At 43.1% G+C, this 20023-nt stretch overlaps 1 protein-coding gene across 2 annotated transcripts in view; it reads left to right on the top strand.

Moving 5' to 3' along the window:
• The window catches only part of Fam13a (family with sequence similarity 13 member A), an 85848-nt gene extending 70585 nt beyond the window's left edge, over window positions 1-15263 (top strand). The window contains exons 14-18 of one of the 2 annotated variants that reach the window (XM_041640383.1): window positions 3989-4084; window positions 5865-5948; window positions 9449-9645; window positions 10425-10526; window positions 13121-15263. In XM_041640383.1, the coding sequence (XP_041496317.1) occupies window positions 3989-4084; window positions 5865-5948; window positions 9449-9645; window positions 10425-10526; window positions 13121-13247 (606 nt within the window). In that variant the 3' untranslated portion in view covers window positions 13248-15263. The remainder of the gene's footprint in view (window positions 1-3988; window positions 4085-5864; window positions 5949-9448; window positions 9646-10424; window positions 10527-13120) is intronic. The other variant, XM_041640392.1, reaches the window with a different exon arrangement.
• The last annotated feature ends 4760 nt before the right edge of the window (window positions 15264-20023 follow it).

The raw sequence follows: 20023 nt of genomic DNA, 5'->3' as shown, positions 1-20023 counted from the left end.
GAAGTCCCTTCCCCCATATCACCATTCATAACAAATGTGCTGGGGAGAGAATGGGTTGTTTGACCAGTGCTTCTGGCTTCTTCTTAATTCCTTCCCTCACCGGTATATTTTAACTCTGTGTTTCAGAACCATGTTGACTAATACAACATTAAGAATAGTCAAGTTAACATTTAAATTATGAGTCCATATATAAACACTAACCTCTGATTAGCTGTTGTTTTGGATATTCCAGTCTTTATACAAATGCCCTACTATTCTTAACTTATAAAAGATTTGCTTTTTTTAAATTTATGGGTTCAAACTTCAGCACTTAGAAGAGCCCATGATCCCCCTGCTAGATCCTGCTTCATTCAGGGATGATGTATCTGTGAGTAGAGAGAAACCTGGGCTGGAGTCAGTACACCCAGTTGTTTTCTAAGCTCTCTTGCCTTGGGGATACATTCCCCTCTGCCGTGATCAATTTTAGCCTCAAAGAACAAGGCTTGCCTAGCTCTAAGATTCCATGGCTCTAATTTTGTCTTTTTCATCACAGTAAATATGTCACTTTTTTGTCATTCATCTGTATATCCAGGTAACACCAGCCAAATGTTGTAGAAAAGTTTTGTTTGAGGATAAGAGAAAACCCTCACAACATAAAGGCAGGCACACTGGGCTGTCCAAACTTTGTGATTTCTACCCTGGGCTTGTCTCTAGTTAAGTGTGGACAATTATTGGATAAATTACTACTACTACTACTACTACTACTACTACTACTACTACTACTATTACTAAGAGCCGGAAACCAACAATGTTTTGCAGTACCCTGCTAGCTGGTGCAATTTATCCGAAGTGATTTACTATTGATCATGCTGAGAAAGACATACAAAAACCATACAAGACAACATATTGCCATAATCCAGACTGTCTTTGAAGTTGAATCTTCTAAAGACTGAGAAAAATGGTAAAGCCACTTGTCTTATATGATTTCCTACCTGAGAAACTCTTACTTTCTCAAGCTTTTAATAATAATAGAGACAGGCGATGGTGGCGCACGCCTTTAATCCCAGCACTCGGGAGGCAGAGGCAGGTGGATCTCTGTGAGTTTGAGACCAGCCTGGTCTACAGAGCTAGTTCCAGGACAGGCTCCAAAGCCACAGAGAAACCCTGTCTTGAAAAACCAAAATAATAATAATAATAATAATAATAATAATAGAATGTAGAAACCCAGCAACCAAATCTAAAAATAGATTTTGCCTCATAGTACATTGAGATTGAGGAACCAAAGGGAATACATGTATAATCTATGTGTTGGCATACCTAGATAGGTTCATTCACTAACATTGCAAGTATTTATAGAATGTTTCCATTAGATGAAGTACTAAAGTACCTACTCAGGATATGAAAGCATAAGCTCCTACATTCAACAAGCTAGATTGTGAGCCAGGAGATAAATGTGTGAACAATTATGATAGAATGTAAAAGTGAGTGGGACTTGGTGGTGCACACCTTTAATCCCAGCACTGGGGAAGCAGAGGCTGGTGGATCTCTTTTTTTTTTTTTTTTTTTTTTTTTTTTTGATTTTTCGAGACAGGGTTTCTCCGTAGCTTTTGGTTCCTGTCCTGGAACTAGCTCTTGTAGACCAGGCTGGCCTCGAACTCACAGAGATCCGCCTGCCTCTGCCTCCCGAGTGCTGGGATTAAAGGCGTGCGCCACCACCGCCCTGCACTGGTGGATCTCTTTGAGTTTGAGACCAGTCTGGTCTACAAAGTGAGTTCCAGCACAGCCAAGGCTGTTACACAGAAAAACCCTGTCTTTACAAAATAAAAACAAAACAAAAATGTGATTCGTATGTAATTTCCAATGGCTGACTTATAAAATACTGGCACAGGGAAAGGTTATCTAACACTCCCTGTGAGACTCTTTCATGCCCCACATTGGGCACCGTTATGTGAAATGGAGACTGTGCTTTCATTTCCCAGCCACTGTAATCACCCGAATAATCTAATTACAACACTGTTTGGTCAATGGTTCAGGCATATTCCTAGCTAGCTCTTACATCTTAAATTAACCCATTTCTATTATAAATAGGAGGCTCATGGTTTGTTACCTCACATCTTGTTTTTTGGGCAACTTCAAGGCATCTATCTGACTCCGCCTTCTTTCTCCCTGCATTTAGTTTAGTTTTCCTGCCTACCTATATTCTGCCCTGCCATAGGCTAAAGCAGCTTCTTTATTAACCAATGGTAATAAAACATATTCACAGCATACAGTGGGAAATCCCACAAGAAAATAGAAAAGGGTTTGAAATTACAAGGCATCAGAAGAACAGGGTGGGCTGTCTTAATTAAGGTTTCTATTGTTGTGATAAACACCAGGACCAAAAGCAACTTAGGGAGGAAAGGTTTTATTTCATTTTACAGCATATAATCTACTGTGAAGGGAAGTTAGGGAAGGAACTCAAGCAGGGCAGGAACCTGGAGCAGGAGTGGATGCAAAGGCCGTGGAGGATGCTGTTTACTGGCTTGCTCAGCCTGTTTTTTATGGTACGGGAGAGGGACCACTTACCCAGGGGTGGTATTGCCCACAATGAATTGACTCTCGCACCTCAATCATCAGTCCAGAAAATGCACCACAGGCCAATCTGTTCAGGGCATTTCCTCAATTGAGGGTCTCCCTTCCAAAATGACTGTGGTTTGTGTTAAGCTGACAGAAAAGCAGCCAGCACCAGTGGTGGCATGGAGGACAGAATCACTCTTCAGGATGGGGCACAAGGAAAGAGGGCTGCACCGAGTTGGTTTATGATCTGCAACTTCCAAATAAAGAAGAGAGAAAGCCCCTTCCTTGTAAAGGGAATCACACATAATTAGGCATGAGATAATCTAGTCTTTTTCTGGAGTTTGAAGCACAGTGGAGAGGAGAGAAGCCGTAAATGATGAAGGGTTTCAAATCCTCTACAAGGAAACTGGATTGGATTCTTTCTTGCTGCGTAGAGATTTTGAGCTGCGTGCCAGATGAAGGAAATGAGCATGAATCATCCAATGGATCCCAGCAACAGAAGTTCCTTGAATACTCTCTGTTTGCCAGAACCATACTTTTAAGAGGGAACAGTTTCATGTGGAAGAATTGCAGCTGAATGAGTTGATTAAAGTACCATATGACAAGCATTATAATAGAAACATTTGCACACACACACACAGAGAGAGAGAAAGACAGAGAGAGAGAGAGAGAGAGAGAGAGAGAGAGAGAGGAGAGAGATAATGAACCATTCTGAGATTTTGAACCTTGAGTTTCTTGGATTCTTTTTTACATTTTCTTATTTATTGGGAGGAGGCACAACACAGCATACACAGGTTAGAAGACAACTCGTGGGAGTCAATTCTCCTACCATTTGGGTTCTGGATGTCAAGCTCAGGTCATCAGGCTTGGCAAATATGCAACTTGACCTGCTGAGTCCTCTCATATCATCACCACTTAGGGAGTTCTGGGTTTAGTTTTTTGGGGGGTGCCGGTGTTTTAAATTTTATTTACTTACTTTTACATGTGTGGGTAATTTGCCTGCATATATGTTTGTGCACCATGTGAATGCATACCTGGAGCCCACGGAAGCCCAAAGAAGGCATTGGGTCCCCTGGAACTGGTTACAGATGATTGCAGACTGCTGTATGTACCTAGGTCCTCTGGAAAAGCAGTTAATGCTTTTTAACCACTGAGCCATCTCGACAACCACCCACCTTGAGTTTTAAGTAGCAGTTTTAGACTTAACATAGTAGGCTAAGAACATAGCACATTATTCAGACATAGAAAAAAGTATACCAATGGGGTGGTTTCCAATGATTGGCAGGGTAAACCTGTAGTATTTTTATTATTGGCTAAATATTATTGACTAATATGTTTGACTAAGTTTTGTAAATTGTATCATCTTAGGACCACAAAAGTCCAGAGCATGCTGGGACAAGGGACAGCATAACCTGGGAGCTGGCTTCTCACTTGTCCTGGTCTTACTTTTCAGGTAACAAAGACTGAGCGTCAGATTATGAAACCTCTGTATGATAGGTACCGACTGGTCAAACAGATCCTGTCCCGGGCCAGTGCTGTCCCTATCATGGTGAGTGCATTCTTTCTCTTTCCTTTGGCAGCCCCTGGCTACTCTAAGAACACCTGGTTTTGTTGGGTTTCAACTACTGCTGTGATGAGCACATGCCTAGAAAAACAACTTGGGGAAGAAAGGGTTTAGTACAGCTTATAGTAATATAGTCCATCATAAAAGAAAGTCAGGGAAGGAACCCAGAAGCAGGGACCCAGGGGCAGGAATTGATACAGAGGCTACAGTGGAACACCGCTTATTGGCTTGTTTTCCCTGGCTTACTCGGCCTGCCTTCTCATAGAATCCAGAACCAACTGCCCAGGGTAGTGCTTCCCACAGTGGGCTGACTCTCCCCTATCAGTCAAGAAAATGCCTCACGGATATGCTTCAGAGTAATCTAATGGGGGCGTTTTCTCAACTGAGGCTCCCTCCTCTCAGATGACTGTAGATGGTGCCAAATTGACAAAAACTCACCAACACAGGGCTCTGACCATGCTATCTTTGTGAGTGTAGCCCCCCTTTCTATTGGAGGAGCCCCACTTATGCGTGTAGGACCCTACCTGTCATTCTCATTAAAGGTCAGTCTGTGGTAATTGAACCAGCCATGTATATCATGTCTTACCGCCTGAGGAATGACTTGATCATATATACATTCCTCTGGCACTCATGGGGCCAGCACCTAAACCCATTCCTTAGAGACACAGCACAAGAGGTAAGGCTGAACCTTCTCCAGGCTCTTCATTCCCAAGAGTGCCTTCTGATTTCTGTTACAGCCTATCCCCCATTCACTGAGGGATGACTCCCTAAGAACTTGGCCGGAGGAGGACCCTCTAGAGAGCTCCAGTGAGAAGGTCCTTGTTTTGCAGCTGATGGGGGTAGAAAGGGAGTGGAAGGAGAGAGTGGGAGCCCCAGTGTTTGGCAAGCTGCCTACCATGGTCGGCGTCTTGAGATATAACTGCTGTTAGCACCTGGATTTGATCCGATCAAGGGAGAATGACAGCTCCTCTCTGGCTGTGAGAAGTCTTTTACCTGAGAATCCCCTCCCCAAGCTAGATATTGCGGGGCTGGTAATGCCTGTCCATCTCGGAGAGCAGCATTGCCTGATTCAGTAGGTTCCCTTGTCTGATGTCACAGCCTTGGCTTGATATCACAACTAAAAGGCTTGTTCTCGTTAGCTGCTACTGTTATCTAGAGCTTCATTAAATCGTGTTATTCGTTTCTTCGTTTCTAAGCCTAGAGTCGTCTCTCACATTTATTTTAGTAGTGCACCTATTTTTATGGGAGAGGGAGAATCCAGCGACTGTAGGCAGGTGCAATTAAAAAGTGTTACTCTTCTGCAAACTTCCTGCAGAATAAACTGATTGATAAGATGACTAATGTAAGGAGCCATTGCCTCTCGCCAGTTAAGAACACTTAGGGCTCCTAAATAAGGTGAATGTACAACAGAGAGGTTCAATGAATGTCACAGGCTTGTGTGACCTTGAGCTCCTGTCCTTTGCCAATTACAGTTAGGCGTAGTCGCTGGAGCTAGGGAGCAGAGGGTGTGGGGAAGTGCTTTTTTGGGGGGATTCCTGAGAGTTTGGTTTGTAAAGCAGATTTGCATCCTATTACATCCTACTCTGTCCTCTCTTTAGTATGTGTGGGCACTGAAGAACTTTGTATTAGCTTTTGGGAGGGGGTGTTATTGGGGGTGGGAAATGGTTATAAGATGTAGTAAATACTGGTGTGTTGAATGGTCTGAGAGCCATACGGCAAGGAAAAGCAGTTCATAATATACCCTATTTGTTAATGCTTGTCACAGGGGTCCCCCTCCAGCAAACGGAGAAGCCCTTTGCTGCAGCCGATTATCGAGGGCGAAACTGCTTCCTTCTTCAAGGAGATAAAGGTGAAGAGCTTGGTGCTAGCACTACCCTGCTAACCTCACCTGGAGTGACAGTCCCTGGGCAGTGGTTCTAGTAGGCATTCCCTACAAAGCAGTAGCTTCCCGAGACAGCTGTGGAGATGCGTGGCCTACTTATATTATTATGACCTTGCCAATTCCCGAAGTTTCCTACCGTTCTCTTCTTTGTTAACTTCTTCTGTTTTGCTTTTACTTTGATCACAGAGAATGTTTTGTTTCTCCCCTTGTTTTGTTGTTCTTGTTTTTTAAAAATAATGTTTACAATTTCGAAGTTAGTTAGGGCCAAAGAAGACAGAAGTGAGATTTTAGAGCCTGTCATATTTTTGTGACATTCTAAGGCGAGAGTCGTGATTTATTACCGGTGGTTAGGAATGATTATCTCAGAATAATCTATTGAGGATGATCAATAGGAAGCTTCATTTCCTTGCCTGAAATAAGGTAACCCTCAAGACAATACCCAATTTTAAGGTATGAGACAGACAGAGCCTGTTAATGGCATTACTAAATAGAACCAAAATTATGAGTGCAGCCCTGGAACATCAGGGCTGGTGTGCTGTATCAGATCTCCAAAATTACAGCTATTTTCTTACAATATGCTTTGATATCAGTGAAAGGCAACACGCTTTGTCCATCTGGTAGTTTCGCAGATGATCTGAATCTTGGTAATTGGGCAAATTTGGACAGTTTGTATACGAAAATTAGCGTGCTTCTCTCAGCAGCTTATAATGGGCTTATTACCAGGTAAAAACATGCTCGTGAATACGTGTGAGATGTGACAGCTAATGATCAGCTCATTAAGTAACTGCTAGGTGCCCTGATGATGCTCCTCTGGACAATGACAATCTACCCCTGCTTATTCCTTTGCAAAACTTTTTAAAGGAGAATATTTTGGCTGTGGCTTATTGCCCACTGGCTCCCATCGTGCTCAAAATTATACATAATTTTGCAGTGATTACATTGCTTTTGTAAATACAGCTGTCTTTGGTTCATTTCTTCTAATCAGACATAGCCACTAGCGTGTTTTTGATAACACATCGGAGATCTAATAGAATTTACAATTTACTGTGTTTGGAGGTGAAAAGACCAAGTCTAAGTGGTTTCTTTAAAACTTGTCCCTGGTTATACTTGCTTTTGGGAAGAAACCAGCTTGTGTGAAATAGAGCCAGCTCCAGTTCTGAAAGTTCTGAAGGCCTTCAACCCGCAAAAAGCCCGGAGAATTTTCCTGTCCACTCCAGGAACCCTCTAAAACAAGATGGAATAGGATTCTGTTCTCAAGGCAGACACTTTCAGAACAGTGGGAGGATGAGGCTGCGTGTTACATGAACTGAGTAACAAAAGCAGAGAACACCTTTTTCGCTTTTTAACCAGCTTTAATGACAAAATAGAATACAATTATATATCATACAATTTTAGAATGTGTTATTTTGATAAGTGTAAAATAATCCACAGTGAACACTAATGTTTTGTAGCTGGTATAGCCCCTTACATTCTACACACACACTTTGTCCCACTCTGGAAGGCCAGGGAAGACACACATGGCTGCCTCTCTTTATAGTTCTTTACACATTTATAGTCACATGCCACTTCCTCCCACCCTGCTCCTGGCCTTAGAAGCTTTTCTCTAAGCTCTTACTGCTCTCCGTGGAATGTGGCCCTTGAGCAGTCCCTGGCTCTGGGGCACACACACAAGTCAGTTTATTTGTGTCTCCCCAGATCTAGTTTTAGCCAGGACAGCAGAGCAAGAGCCAGGCCTTATTTTTCCTGCTGGCAGAGACCCTGTCCAGTCTCAAAACCCTGTCTCTTGCATAACTGTCACTGTCAACAGCTCATTTTGGACATTCGCTGGTCAAATTCTCAGCATTGGGTCAGGGTAACTGCTGTGGGATGTTTTCTAGGACTCCCACAAGCTGCTACCACCCCCTCTCTAGATCTGACAACCAACAATGTCTCTAGATATTGCAAATACATAGGGGATAAAATCACACCATTGAGACTTACTGTCCGTGACTCATCTCTATGTGATTCCCATTGTGCTGAGGGATCCTGTGATCCCATAATGCTTGTTGTGGATTTCTTATTGACTACGCATCCAGATTTTCCTTTTCCTAACCTACTTAGAGAACCTTGAACTTTCCAGCTTCTTTTTATACCATTATCAAGCTATAATAGTAACCTAAATAGAGATTCTGCATTCCAGAAACCTGGATCTCATGTCCACTCTGTCACTGATGCACATGGGGTTGCTCCCTTCCTATCACCATCTACGTAACTAATCGCTGTTGACTGGTGCTTTTGGGCAAAGAGCCTGCTCTGGACTGTTCCCTTCAGGTTCATGCCACAATCTTGGCTGAAATTTTAATAGTCACCTTTGCTTTTGGTGGGTCTCTGGGCACTTTGTTCTTTATCAAAATCCAGATAATACATCAGTCCTATCAAAAAAAAAAAAAAAGGATCACTGGTTTAAAGGAGCCAGTACTAGGGTAACTGACTCATTCCCAAATATGCATTATTTGGGGGCTATACTAAATATCTACCATTATGAGCTTGTTTCAATGTCTATTTTTTGGTATGTAATTTTCCCCATGGTTTTCCAAGACCACCAAGAGTAGTTTTGTTAGGTTCATCTGAAAAAATCATCAGGGTGTTTCAAGTTCTCTCCAGACTTGGAATATAATTAGGAGGACTTTATTTTTTTATTCAGATTTTATTTACTATGTCTGTGCACAGTGTGCGTGTGTGTGTGTGTGTGTGTGTGTGTGTGTGTGTGTGTGTGTGTAGTGTCTCTGGAGACCAGCTCTCCAGCCTGTTAGTAGAACTTTTGAGAAATGAAATCTTAAGTTCTTATTGTTGCTTTCCTTGGTGTCCCTTTCCAGCTGTAAAATGTTTGCTAACAGCTTTCCTTGAAAATCTGAACTGCTAGACCATTCACCAGACATTTGTTCTACATAGGTTTTGATCAAGCTCTGAAGCAGTATATTCAGACCCAGCTCTGCCTGGGCTTCTGGGTCTGTTCTCCTTCATCTTCTTCATCCAGGGGAGGTAGAAGGGGAGAGGGAAGCTGGTAGGTGTTGCCTGCCAGCTGTATCTCCCTAGGTTCTGGGCAAATGCTGCCTCAGTTGTGTTTTGTAAAACTAGCATAGGTGGGAACTGTTAACTTCTACTTACAAAAAGAAATGTTAAAATTGTTTACCTAAAAATCGAGTTTTGTCTGACATTTTAAAGCAATTTATATTGTAAAGAATGCGGAAGCGTTGTTTCATTGGGCCAAGCAGAGATTAAAGACATAAAGCCCTGCTGAGGTAGAAAATGCCTCCTGGCTTTATCCAGCTTTGCCTTCCATACTTAGTCTTGGTGTCACCGTTTTAATAAAATAGAGAAGAAACCATGCGAATATTGTTAATTAGGTGATTTTTGAATGACACTTGTAATGGAAGCATACTCTTCCAAAACGTTCAGAGTTTTTTTGGATTGCCATTTATCTCTAGGAACAAGAGGATGCGTCAGAAGATGACAGCTCCGCCAAGCCAGACTTCACTGTCACGCTGAAAACAGACTGCGGTGCACACTGTTTTCTGGAGCAGCTTGAAGATGATGCTGATGGATTTATCTCACCCATGGATGACAAAATGCCATCAAAATGCAGCCAGGACTCAGGCCTTTCAAATCTCCACTCTGCTTCAATGTATGTTGTTTGGGCAGTGGCATTAAAGTGACTCAGTGAAAATAACAATATAAATGTTAGTTCGGCCAAAAAAAAAAAAATCACAAAGGACTTACCTACAGTATGTTTAAATAGAAAAGACAATGCAAAATAAATAAATAAATAAAATAAACCAGAGAGATGGGCCTGGGGCTAAAGCAGAAGAATATGTGGGTTTGAGGCCAGCCTGGGCTACAGAGTCAATTGAGCTGCAGAGTACAACCTTATCTAGAAAGAGGGAGGAGAGGGTGAGAGAGGAGTGCGGAAGGGAGGGGGGAGAGAGAAAGAGAAAGAGGGGGAGAGATAACAGAAGGCAGGATGGGAGAAATGGAGAGGGAGCAGAGGAGGGAGAGAGGGAAAGAAAAAGCTCACTGTTATCAATTTATCGGTTTTCTCAAATATTTTATTGCAGATTATTTGAGGAAGTTTTGAGATCTTGCTTGAACGAGCAGAAGGTCTCTGAATGACACTGTGGCTCTGTCCACCACAATTCATTTAGCCCTGAGTACAGACGTCATTTTGTTCTTTAATATATATATGACAAAGTGCTGTAGGGTTTCATAAAATCTAATAACTCAGGAGTAGCAAGATCCCCTAGGACCCCTGGAGCCTCGCCTCCTTTCAGAACGCGGCATTCAAGAGAAGCAGCCACCATGACTTTTAAGTTGTTTCCTTTTCTTCTCAGCTCCCACCCAGTCACATACTCATTACAGGTATAACAATTTATATTTAAGTTTTTTGTAATTTATTTTTCTTCTTAGACCTGAGCTCTTGGAATACCTTCAGGAAATGAGAGAAGAAAAGAAAATGATTCGAAAGAAACTTCATGATTTTGAGGACAATTTTTTCAGACAGAATGGGAGGTATGTGTGTCTCTCTGTTCCTCCTGTTCCCTTCACCTGTTGTTCCACATTCCAGGCCCTCCCTCTGTTTCTGTCCCATCTGGGAAGTCTTTCCAAAGCGGGAACTTTGCTACATTCTCCCTGTAACCAGGTCCTCAGGTTTATGATGCCCAGCAACCCTCAGAGATTTTCAGTGAGACTATGAGATTTATATGTGTATTTGAGATGAAATGCTTCTCATACAGAGCGCAGGACCTGAACAGGATCTGCTGATACACAACTAGTCTGTCACATTTGCTTCTCAGCGAAAACGAGTAGCTTGGAACTGAATTTCAGATTGTCAGCATTGAGTTTTTCCTCAGGAGACTAGAGGCGGAAGAAAGGTAACGGGGGAGTTAACCACAGTTTAAAACCCAAAGATAGACTGGGGATATGGCTCAGTATGTACAAAATCCTGGGTTTGCTCAGGGCACTACAGAACTGGGAGAACTAAGACCATAGCTGCCAGGGCTGAGAGAAGGCGGTGTGTGAGAAGCAGTTAGGGATGGATCTGCCTGTTCTAGCCAGTGAGTTGTAAGGTGTAATTGAATTGTCTGTTTATTAAACTTGCAAGGGAAGTGTTTGTCACAGAGTCTCCTCACATCCCATTGGGAGCTCAGGGACAAGTCCCTCCCGTGGAATCAGGTTTCACCTTCCTAAAGTGGTTTTACATTCCTCCAGATTGGGTAAACTTTAGGAAGTTTTTTCAGGGTACTTTCATGTCCTAGAGTGTGAAGAAATAAAAGAATTCTAGCAATTAACTTTGACATCGGGACTGTGCTATAACAGTGTGGTTTAAACATTATGTAAATTTGTTCTTAGGATCTCTAATTTGGATCTACTGTATAATGATTTGTCTCAAGACTTCTACATTTTCATACCTAAATGCTTGTATCTTTCCCCATACACATTGCAGACTATTTAGAATATGGATATGCAGACAAGAGAAGTAATTCCTAAAATAATAATAATAGCCAACATAAGTCAATTTACTATTCATTGTTAAAGTGTTAATTTGATGTATCAGTCTGTATGCCTTTTGTTTTTATATTTTCCTTCTCACATGTTGTGCACAGAATTCTATACATGAACTATATATCGTGGAGCCCACAGAAGGTTGAAAAAGCTATAAATTGCATTGGTGCCACATTGAAGGGGAAAAAAAAGACTGTCTTAGAGGAGCTTAAACCAAGAGTTAGCCCAACTGTAAATCCTCCACTTTCTCCCTTGTGTCTTCCTTCTGTCCCTAATAAAGCTCTTTCCTCTACATTTACTGGACATCACAGAAAATATGGCTTAGGAAGGGGATGAGGAATCACTGCTCTTAATTTTTTGCCAGAGTTTACAAGGGAATAATTTACTTTATGAACCATAATGGCCCAGAACAGCATTCTAATCCACAAACAAATGTTATCAGTCTATATCTGCAGATTGGGGCCAACATTTATGGTAGATACTTGTTTTCCTTAAGTTTTGCTTTCAACCTATGATTCACACACACACACACACACACACACACAACTCACCTACTGTTCTGAGTTTGGATGGAAGAATATATACACATGCAAAAACACTCATGCATATAAAATTAAATAAACCTTAAAAAGAGAAATTTAGTGGTTGATTAGGTAAAAAATATAAAATGAGAAAATATTAACAACTGTGCGGTTTAGTATTATATCAACTTGATACAAGCTAGAGTCATTTGAAAAGAGAGAACCTCAGTTGAGAAATGCCCTCCCTTCACTGGGCCTATAGTTCATTTTTTTTGATTAATTAATTATTGGTGTGGGAGGGACTGACCCAATATAGGCATGCTGCCCCTGGGCTGGTTGTCCTGGGTGTTATAAGAAATGAGCAAAAAGAAGCAAGTCAAAAGGAGCAAGCCACTAAGCAGCAATCCCCCATAGTGGCCTCTTCTTTAGTTCCTGCCTCTGGACTCCTGCCTTTAGTTCTTACCTGACTTCCCTTTATGATGGGCTGAAATAAAATCTTTCCTCTTCAAGTTGCTTTGGGTCATGATGTTTTATCACAGCAATAGAAACCCCAAAAAAGTCAAGAATGAATAAAATATTTGTTTGCCTGGCTTGGTAGTACACGCCTTTAATCCCAGCACCTGGAAGGCAGAGGCAGGTGGAACTCTGTGAGTTTGAGGCCAGCCTGTTCTACAGAGAAAGTTCCAGGACAGCTAGGGATGTTACACAGAGAAACCCTGTCTTGAAAAACAAAAATTACAAAAAGCAAACAAAAAAAATCTGTTTATTTTGGAGAAACTCTTACTGTGATATGATACTTACCAATCAGTAAAAAAAAAAATCCTCCTGCTTCCTTAATTGTTTATGATCTATTAGATCCTAGATTAACTTTATAGTCACTGAAGAATCATGGTATCTCCAGAGAAAAACCACTTTTCATTTGTCTAAATCCAGCCCATCTAGATACCAAGACCCAATTACCAACACTGATTCTGCAGGTTGATAAAACACGTAGTGTCCAGATAGTAATTCCCGATGCATGCTGTCCTCTAGAACAGAAAGAAAGTGAGTCTCAGCTCCTCTTCCTTTTGCTTCCTCTAGAAATGTCCAAAAGGAAGACCGCACTCCGATGGCTGAGGAATACAGCGAATACAAGCACATAAAGGCCAAGCTACGGCTGCTGGAGGTGCTTATCAGCAAAAGAGACGCTGATTCCAAGTCCATGTGAGGACTGCTGGTGCGGATGACAGCTTTCCCAGGAAAGATCAGCTCCGGAAGGCAGCCTTGGAGCTGGACCTAGGAAGCAGGCAGTCTCCTGCCTCTGAGCCTTCAGACTGGTTCCTGCTTCCATTGCCCGCCTTAGAAACTGCCTGCGTGGAAGGCAACAGAGTGACCTGACTTAGAAATGTTATAATGGGAGAGTCAGGACTCCTACCCATATCAATGCACACTGCAGTAGGAACTTCACTGCCATGAGCAGTGAGCAGACACGCCGTCAGACACATCCATCCATCTACAGATAACTTGCTGTTCTTCCCCAACATCTGAGAAACACGAGGCCATTGTAAAACTGTGACAAACACAAGCTCAGGACTTCGCTCGCAGAGCCTGCTTGCCATGGAGGTCTGTGCTCTCCCTGGCCCCCACCACATGGTGACCGTGCATTGGCATACCATTTGCTGCCTTGGCTGTTTCCCAAGCTGTACTTGTTCACTCCCATCGATGCATTTCCCGTTAGCTCTCAGGTAGATGGAGGCTGTACCTGCTCATCTTGGCAGGGCAGTCCTTTCGTTGATGTGCTCTCTCAGCTGACAGTCTTTAAGTCCCTGCCTCATACTTGCATATGCTGAGGACAGAGCGACTACAGATGTAGCTATGTAGATGCTATCTTAAAATCAGGTGACAGCTGAGGAGCCTAAATGCTCTTCAAGACACTGACTGCACTTTCCCGTCTCAGACATTGATGCCGAACACAGAAGAGGCCAGTGTTCCTGTGATAACCTGTTTGGGGCTCAATTTCGTTGTTGCACTAGCCAAACGAAGGGGTCTTGCTTAGTTTTAGACTAGGTATAGAATATCATGGGAGAGAGGAGTCTGTATCAGGCTCCTGAACTTACCAGAGTTTAATTTTTCTACGAAAGTCAACCTGCACTAAAATCCCCACACGGATGGGTAAGAAGAAGACGTAGCCCTTCGGAGCTCAGTTCATTTTCATGGCAGAATCTAGATCACAGTTTTCAAGACGATACAGAGACAAAATGGTATGTGGCCCATCGTGATGCTCTTTTCCCCCCAGAAGTCTGTGTCACAAAGCTGTCTATATTAGACATTTTAGAGGGACCAGGGAATTTAAGCCACCCAATCATTCATCTCTCCCGTGTTCTTGCTGTCACTCGATGATGTGATGATGCTTTTCATCTATGGTCTCTCTGAGGGATGCCGGCTTGGCTTGGCATGAGGTGTGTGACGGCCTTGCCTCTGGAAGACAGCAGCAGAGGCTGGGCAGGCAGCAGGGAGACCGCTTCTGTTTTGAGAGTCGCCTCCTACAGGGTACCGTGTTACGGAGGAGAATGGGAAATTGTATCCCCAGTTGCAAAGATGTCAGACAATTTTCAGCACTGCTCTCTTTGCTACAGCTCTGTCATCGGGAGGCTCTTTCGGTAATGGGGGTGGGGATGGAGAACTCCTTCAGTTTTGCTTTTATAAATAATCACGTAGAAGCATGAGCCATGGAAATATTGTTTTTATCGACACACTTAAAGACGGTACATAATCCTACACATTTCAATATACGTGAAAATGTAGTTTGATGTTCTTTGCTCTGCCGTTTCCATTTGCTGATTTTTCAAGAAGCTATGTTATAAATAAAATTACGTAATGCAGGATTGTTTTCTATCTTTGAAGCCTGAACGTCAATCACTCACATGACCAAAAATGGTATTTTTAAAAAGAAATCCATATCTAGTCCGTAATTTTTCAGTACTTATTCTCCTAAGTAAACTGTGGAATAACTCAAATCAGGACCAGTTAACGTATAAAGCACATGGACTTGGGAGCATTGTTTTGAAAAAATACACTAGAGATTTTTCTTAAGCTGAATATAAATGAGAAGCTACTCAATGTTTTGGAATCCATTGTTTGCACCAAAGTCAAATGAACTAAAAGACTTATCAGGACCCTCAGTCCGTTTTATGTGATAGATAAAATACCAAGTTATTGGAAATAAATCATGTATATACTGTCATGGTCTCCCTCATAATTTCTGTCTGTTTTTCTCATAAAATGGAGCCCAAACGCAGGCGGAAGCTGTGTTTATGCCAGGCCTTCTCCGCAGGCACATTACTCAGCGGTTTCTGGCTCTGCTGGAAGTGCGGGGGAAATTGGTTTCCATGGCAACTGTCTCTGTGGCTCTGTGGCTCCAAGCACAAGAGGCAGCATCTTAATTGCCTTCACACAAACAGAATGCTGTCGGCTAGGGATTCTCTCTTTCTCTCCTGAGAACTGGCATGTATATGAGCACATGGCAACAGAAATATCAAAGGTTACGTAAAAATAAGCTTGACTGTGTGATTATGAGGACTAACGGTGTCAAAGGCATGTAATGTGGGTAAATCCATGCTTTTACTGTGTACAGTCTGGAGTAAACATTGAAATGAGCTCTTATAATGAAGTATGCTGTCATTCCAGCCTTTCACCTTTCCATCATTTAGTCTTCACTTTTTAAAACATGGTGCTACAGTGTTTCAGATAAAGGCCTGCTTTGACATTCTAAAAATTTTGTCCAGGTTTTTGCATGAGCTTAGTGCTCGCCACGAAAGACCAAGTCAGATTTCCAATTTAAAAGCCAGGGTGTTTTTTTTTTTTATTACCAGACTTGACTGTGAATATTAGGCTTCTCACCCTTGGTTCAAGTCGAAGGATTATTATTGGCTACAGAGCTGCTATCGACAGGTTGCGGCGGTCTGCAGCAGAGAGCAATTTTCACCTTGTCTCTTTCTGACGCAACACTTACAGAGAAGCCGCTTGTAGGCTGGGTCTGCTCTCCTCACCTAGCCTGTCTAGACCAGGACCAGTCCAGCCAGTTTGTGCCTATTTCCAAAAGGTTCTGGGGTCATCAATCTCAGAGCCCTGAGGGCTGGCCAAACTGAACCGGACTGAGTTTGGAATTCTTTGTGGGGTAAAGGCTCAGAATGAAAGAATACAAAATGGCCACAATACCCTTTAGTCTCTCTGGGGGCCTTCCTGGTTTTCAGTCGAGAAAACAGGGTGCAGCAGCCACCACAAGTTTCGAAAGAGATTTAAACTTCAGTAAGATGGTGTTTTTCTGCTGCTGACCGTATGTGTACCACAGACCGCTCTGTGGAAAGCTAATTGCAGTCTAAGGTTTGTTTTGCCTCCATGGATGTTTTTTTTTCCCAACACTCCATCGCATCCTCAATTCCCCTCCCCCAGTGCAAAGTGGACTCTGCTGAGATCAGTGCACAAGTGGGAACTTCTCTGTCCACTTGGTAAAGCAGCAGGGAGGAGTAAAACTGGACCCCGAAGGTCGGAGGCATATTCTCCCTAAAGTGCATGTATGTTTAGCAGAATCTAGAACATGTTTTAGTTTCCCTCATAACATAACTTTGTCCGATTGAACCTAAAATGTACTAAAAAGACCATTTTCTCAAAAGCAAGTCAACATGTTTCTAAACTGCTATCTTTACACTCTGTGCACTGTGGCATGTTCCAAACAAGAATAATAAGGACATACCCAGCACTGCATGCCACTGGCCAGGGCCCCACAACCACAGCACACGTATGGATACAGACCAAGGCCAGAACTGCAGGTGCATGTGGATGTATATGTGAAGGGGCAGAGTCTATACACATTTACAATTTCGTATTATTTTGAAGGTTCATACCTCTAAAAGACCTCCTTTGTCCCAGACTGGTGCCAGCCATGGTTAAGTGCATGGCCCGAAAAATCAGTTTGTTGACAAATCTCATTCTCCATTTGAAAGCATAAAAATAACCAGAAATGGGTAAAATGTTACCACTTTTTGGGCCTAGAAGCAATAGTTATATGAAATATAAGCAGAAAATATTTTATTATCAATGTCCTTGAAGAAAATAAAACCTGAAAGCAAACCATTATGTACAGTTTTTACGAGTGCATCTTGTAATAAAAAAATCAACTTTTTAACGGCAGAGGCTCTGAAGTGTTGTCAGGGTCATGTGACTGAGCTGCAGATGGGGTGTGACCTTTCCCTTCTTGGCTCACTTGAGCCCATGGAAAGCCTCATGAGGATTAGGGTTTGTTCTGTCTCCAGAGATGGAGGGCACTGCAAGGTGAAACAAACTGTGCACGCATGTGCTAGACAGAGGAGAAACTAGAAAAGCCCGTTGTACTTTCTACCAGCTGCCTCGAAGTTATTCGTAACAGAGCAGAAGGGGTGCAGAAGCAGAGACCTCAAGGAGGAGTCTCTTTAGTCAAGTACATTTCCAAAGTCTACGAGGCCACCATAGGTACGTGTTTTAGGCATTTACTATTCCAAAAGTAAAAAAGGACAGGAAATGTTTGGAGAAAAGACTCTGCAGCTGTGTGAAGTGAGTAGCTCGCCTCCAGGGTCACCTGTCAGGTTAGGTGCCCCACAGCACCTGCTCCCTGAAGGGTAGCCTCAAGTGTTGGCACAGGACTCCATGCCCCTATGGCTGAGGGGTAGAAGGCATACCTGTGACCTTCAAACTGTTCATATTGTATGTACTCCAAGTGACTGAAATTATTTAGTACCATGCCCTGCAGCTGAGATGTGAGTGACTTCAGGCACAGAGATGAGATTTCGTTCATCTTTCCCAAACTGAAGCCCACCTGGAATACTTTAATTTTTCTGACAATGAGTCCAAAGTAATCAATTTGGAAGAACTGGCAGGTGGAATTTAGTGACCCTGCTTCCTTCAATATTTGGATGTTGCTTTGGTGTGTGTATGCATGTGTCATATGTGGTACACACAAGTAAGTGTAAGGATGAAGGATGTTGTGTTCACACGAACAGAGGCCAGAGCAGGAGAGGACATTGGAAGCTTCCTAGCATTCTCTGCCTTATTGTCTTCACACAGGGTCAGTAGTTCTCAGCCTATACGTCGTGACCCCTTTTGGGGGCGGAGTAAAGAACCTGACCCTTTCACAGGGATCACCCAAGACTATCAGAAACATAGATATTTACACAAAAACTCATAACAGTAACAAGATAGCAGTTATGAAGTAGCAACAAAAAATAATTTTATGTTTGAGAGGTCACCACAACAGGAGGAGCTATATAAAAGGGTTGCAACATTAGGAAGGTTGAGAACCACTTCTCTAGATGAACTGCAAACTCAATTGGTCAGGGACCTTTTGGGATCTGCCTGTCTCCACTTCTCAGTGATGGGATCCTAGCCATTCCCAGCTGTTTATGTGGGAGATGAAGGTCCAAACTCAGACCCTCAGAATTACAGAGCAGGCACTGTGCCTGTAGAGGTGATGCTGCTTCTTTTGAGGGGATAGACAGATAAGTGAGCTCAAATTCTCACAGGTCTTCAACTTGGTCAAGTGCTGGGATGCATTCCTGTGTCCCCTGTCTTCTGCCCCAGCCATGTAGTGCTTTTTCTGAGTCCTATAGGAGGGTGGAGAGCTGGCAGCCTGAACAGAATGCTGCATTGAGACCTACACGTGGTGGGAGGGCACACTGCGGAAGGGATGAAAGACCTCAGAGCCTTCACCACTGCCTCTCCGGAATGGATTCAGCATCTTGTAAGACAAAATTTACCAGTGTAATATCTAAGCTAAGTCAGCTTGCTGAGGCTGAGCTTAGTAGAATCGTATACCCACTAAGCCAAGTCACAATTCCCCAGTGCGTTTCAGAGTGCTGGCATGTGGAAGAGAGCGGGGGGGGGGGGGGGGAGGGATTTGGCAGGACCTGGAGGTGCTGACAGCTTGGTTCTCACTTTCTTCTCCAGCAACAAGGTTTATCACGAGGGCAGCATGGCATGAAACATGGTGAGAAGCAAATCCCTTGGACCACTCTGACTCCCCGCGGAGCCCATGTGTGTTTAAATCATACGTTGCTGTGAATTCTGAAATGCAGGCTCTTTACCATGCTTGGATTTAATTTCCCAAAAGTCATTCAAAGATGTGCACCGATCCTTAGACCATCCTTCTGGACTTGCAACTCTGAGTATGACTTGGCAAGACATTTCGAGACCCTGATATTTCTCTTTAACGGCACTGACGATCACTATATATTATTGGGCATGGTGAGGGCAGGGAGAGCGGTGGCAGGCAGGAGAATGCTTCTCACACCTGAACAAACATGTAGCTGGATGACGGGGATGCCAGCTTGGGGAGGGCTTTGGGGTGAGGGCTGCAGCACAGAAAGGGCCTCAGAATTCGGGTTCTCTGGAGGAGTTGTGTATATTAGCACGTTTCTGCCTGCTGCTGCCACTACTTCTTCAACCTTAAGGAGCGTGCAGACTTCATTGCTGTGCATCTACAGAAACGAGCAGGTCCACAGCTAATCCAGCCTCCTACATTACAAGCCAGGGCCCACTGGTCCAACCCCCAGAGTCAACACCATGCAGGCTCTTGAAGGGCCCACGGTATGATGTGGGCCAAGCATTTATCCTCCCAGAGACTCTTTCTTCATATGAAAAAGTGTAAATGATTGCAGTACTACTTGCTTTATAGGTTGTTGTAGGCTCGATGCTGTGTCAGCATAGAAATAAAGAGTATTCTTGCTGCACAGAAACACATTCTGAAGTCTTCCAAAACAGGCATTGTATTTCTGAAGACCATACTCCATCCCAGGCCCATCACCCTCTCATTGCATGTTTGTGTATGTCAGAAACAAAATATGACTCCAACACTTTAAGCACTGGTCAGCACGAATGCGATAAGTGAGAATTGTGTGCAAGCATGTATGTACAAAGATGTGTTCATGTGTATCTGCATGTGCATGCCCGTGTGTATGAGTATGTGAGCAGTGG

This window comes from Microtus oregoni, unplaced genomic scaffold, assembly GCF_018167655.1.
Source record: "Microtus oregoni isolate MIOR12 unplaced genomic scaffold, Mior012 000002F_ref0000024, whole genome shotgun sequence".
Taxonomy (NCBI): domain Eukaryota; kingdom Metazoa; phylum Chordata; class Mammalia; order Rodentia; family Cricetidae; genus Microtus; species Microtus oregoni.
The sequence above is the reverse complement of the archived record's forward strand: the minus strand, read 5'-3'. Positions and strand labels throughout refer to the sequence as shown.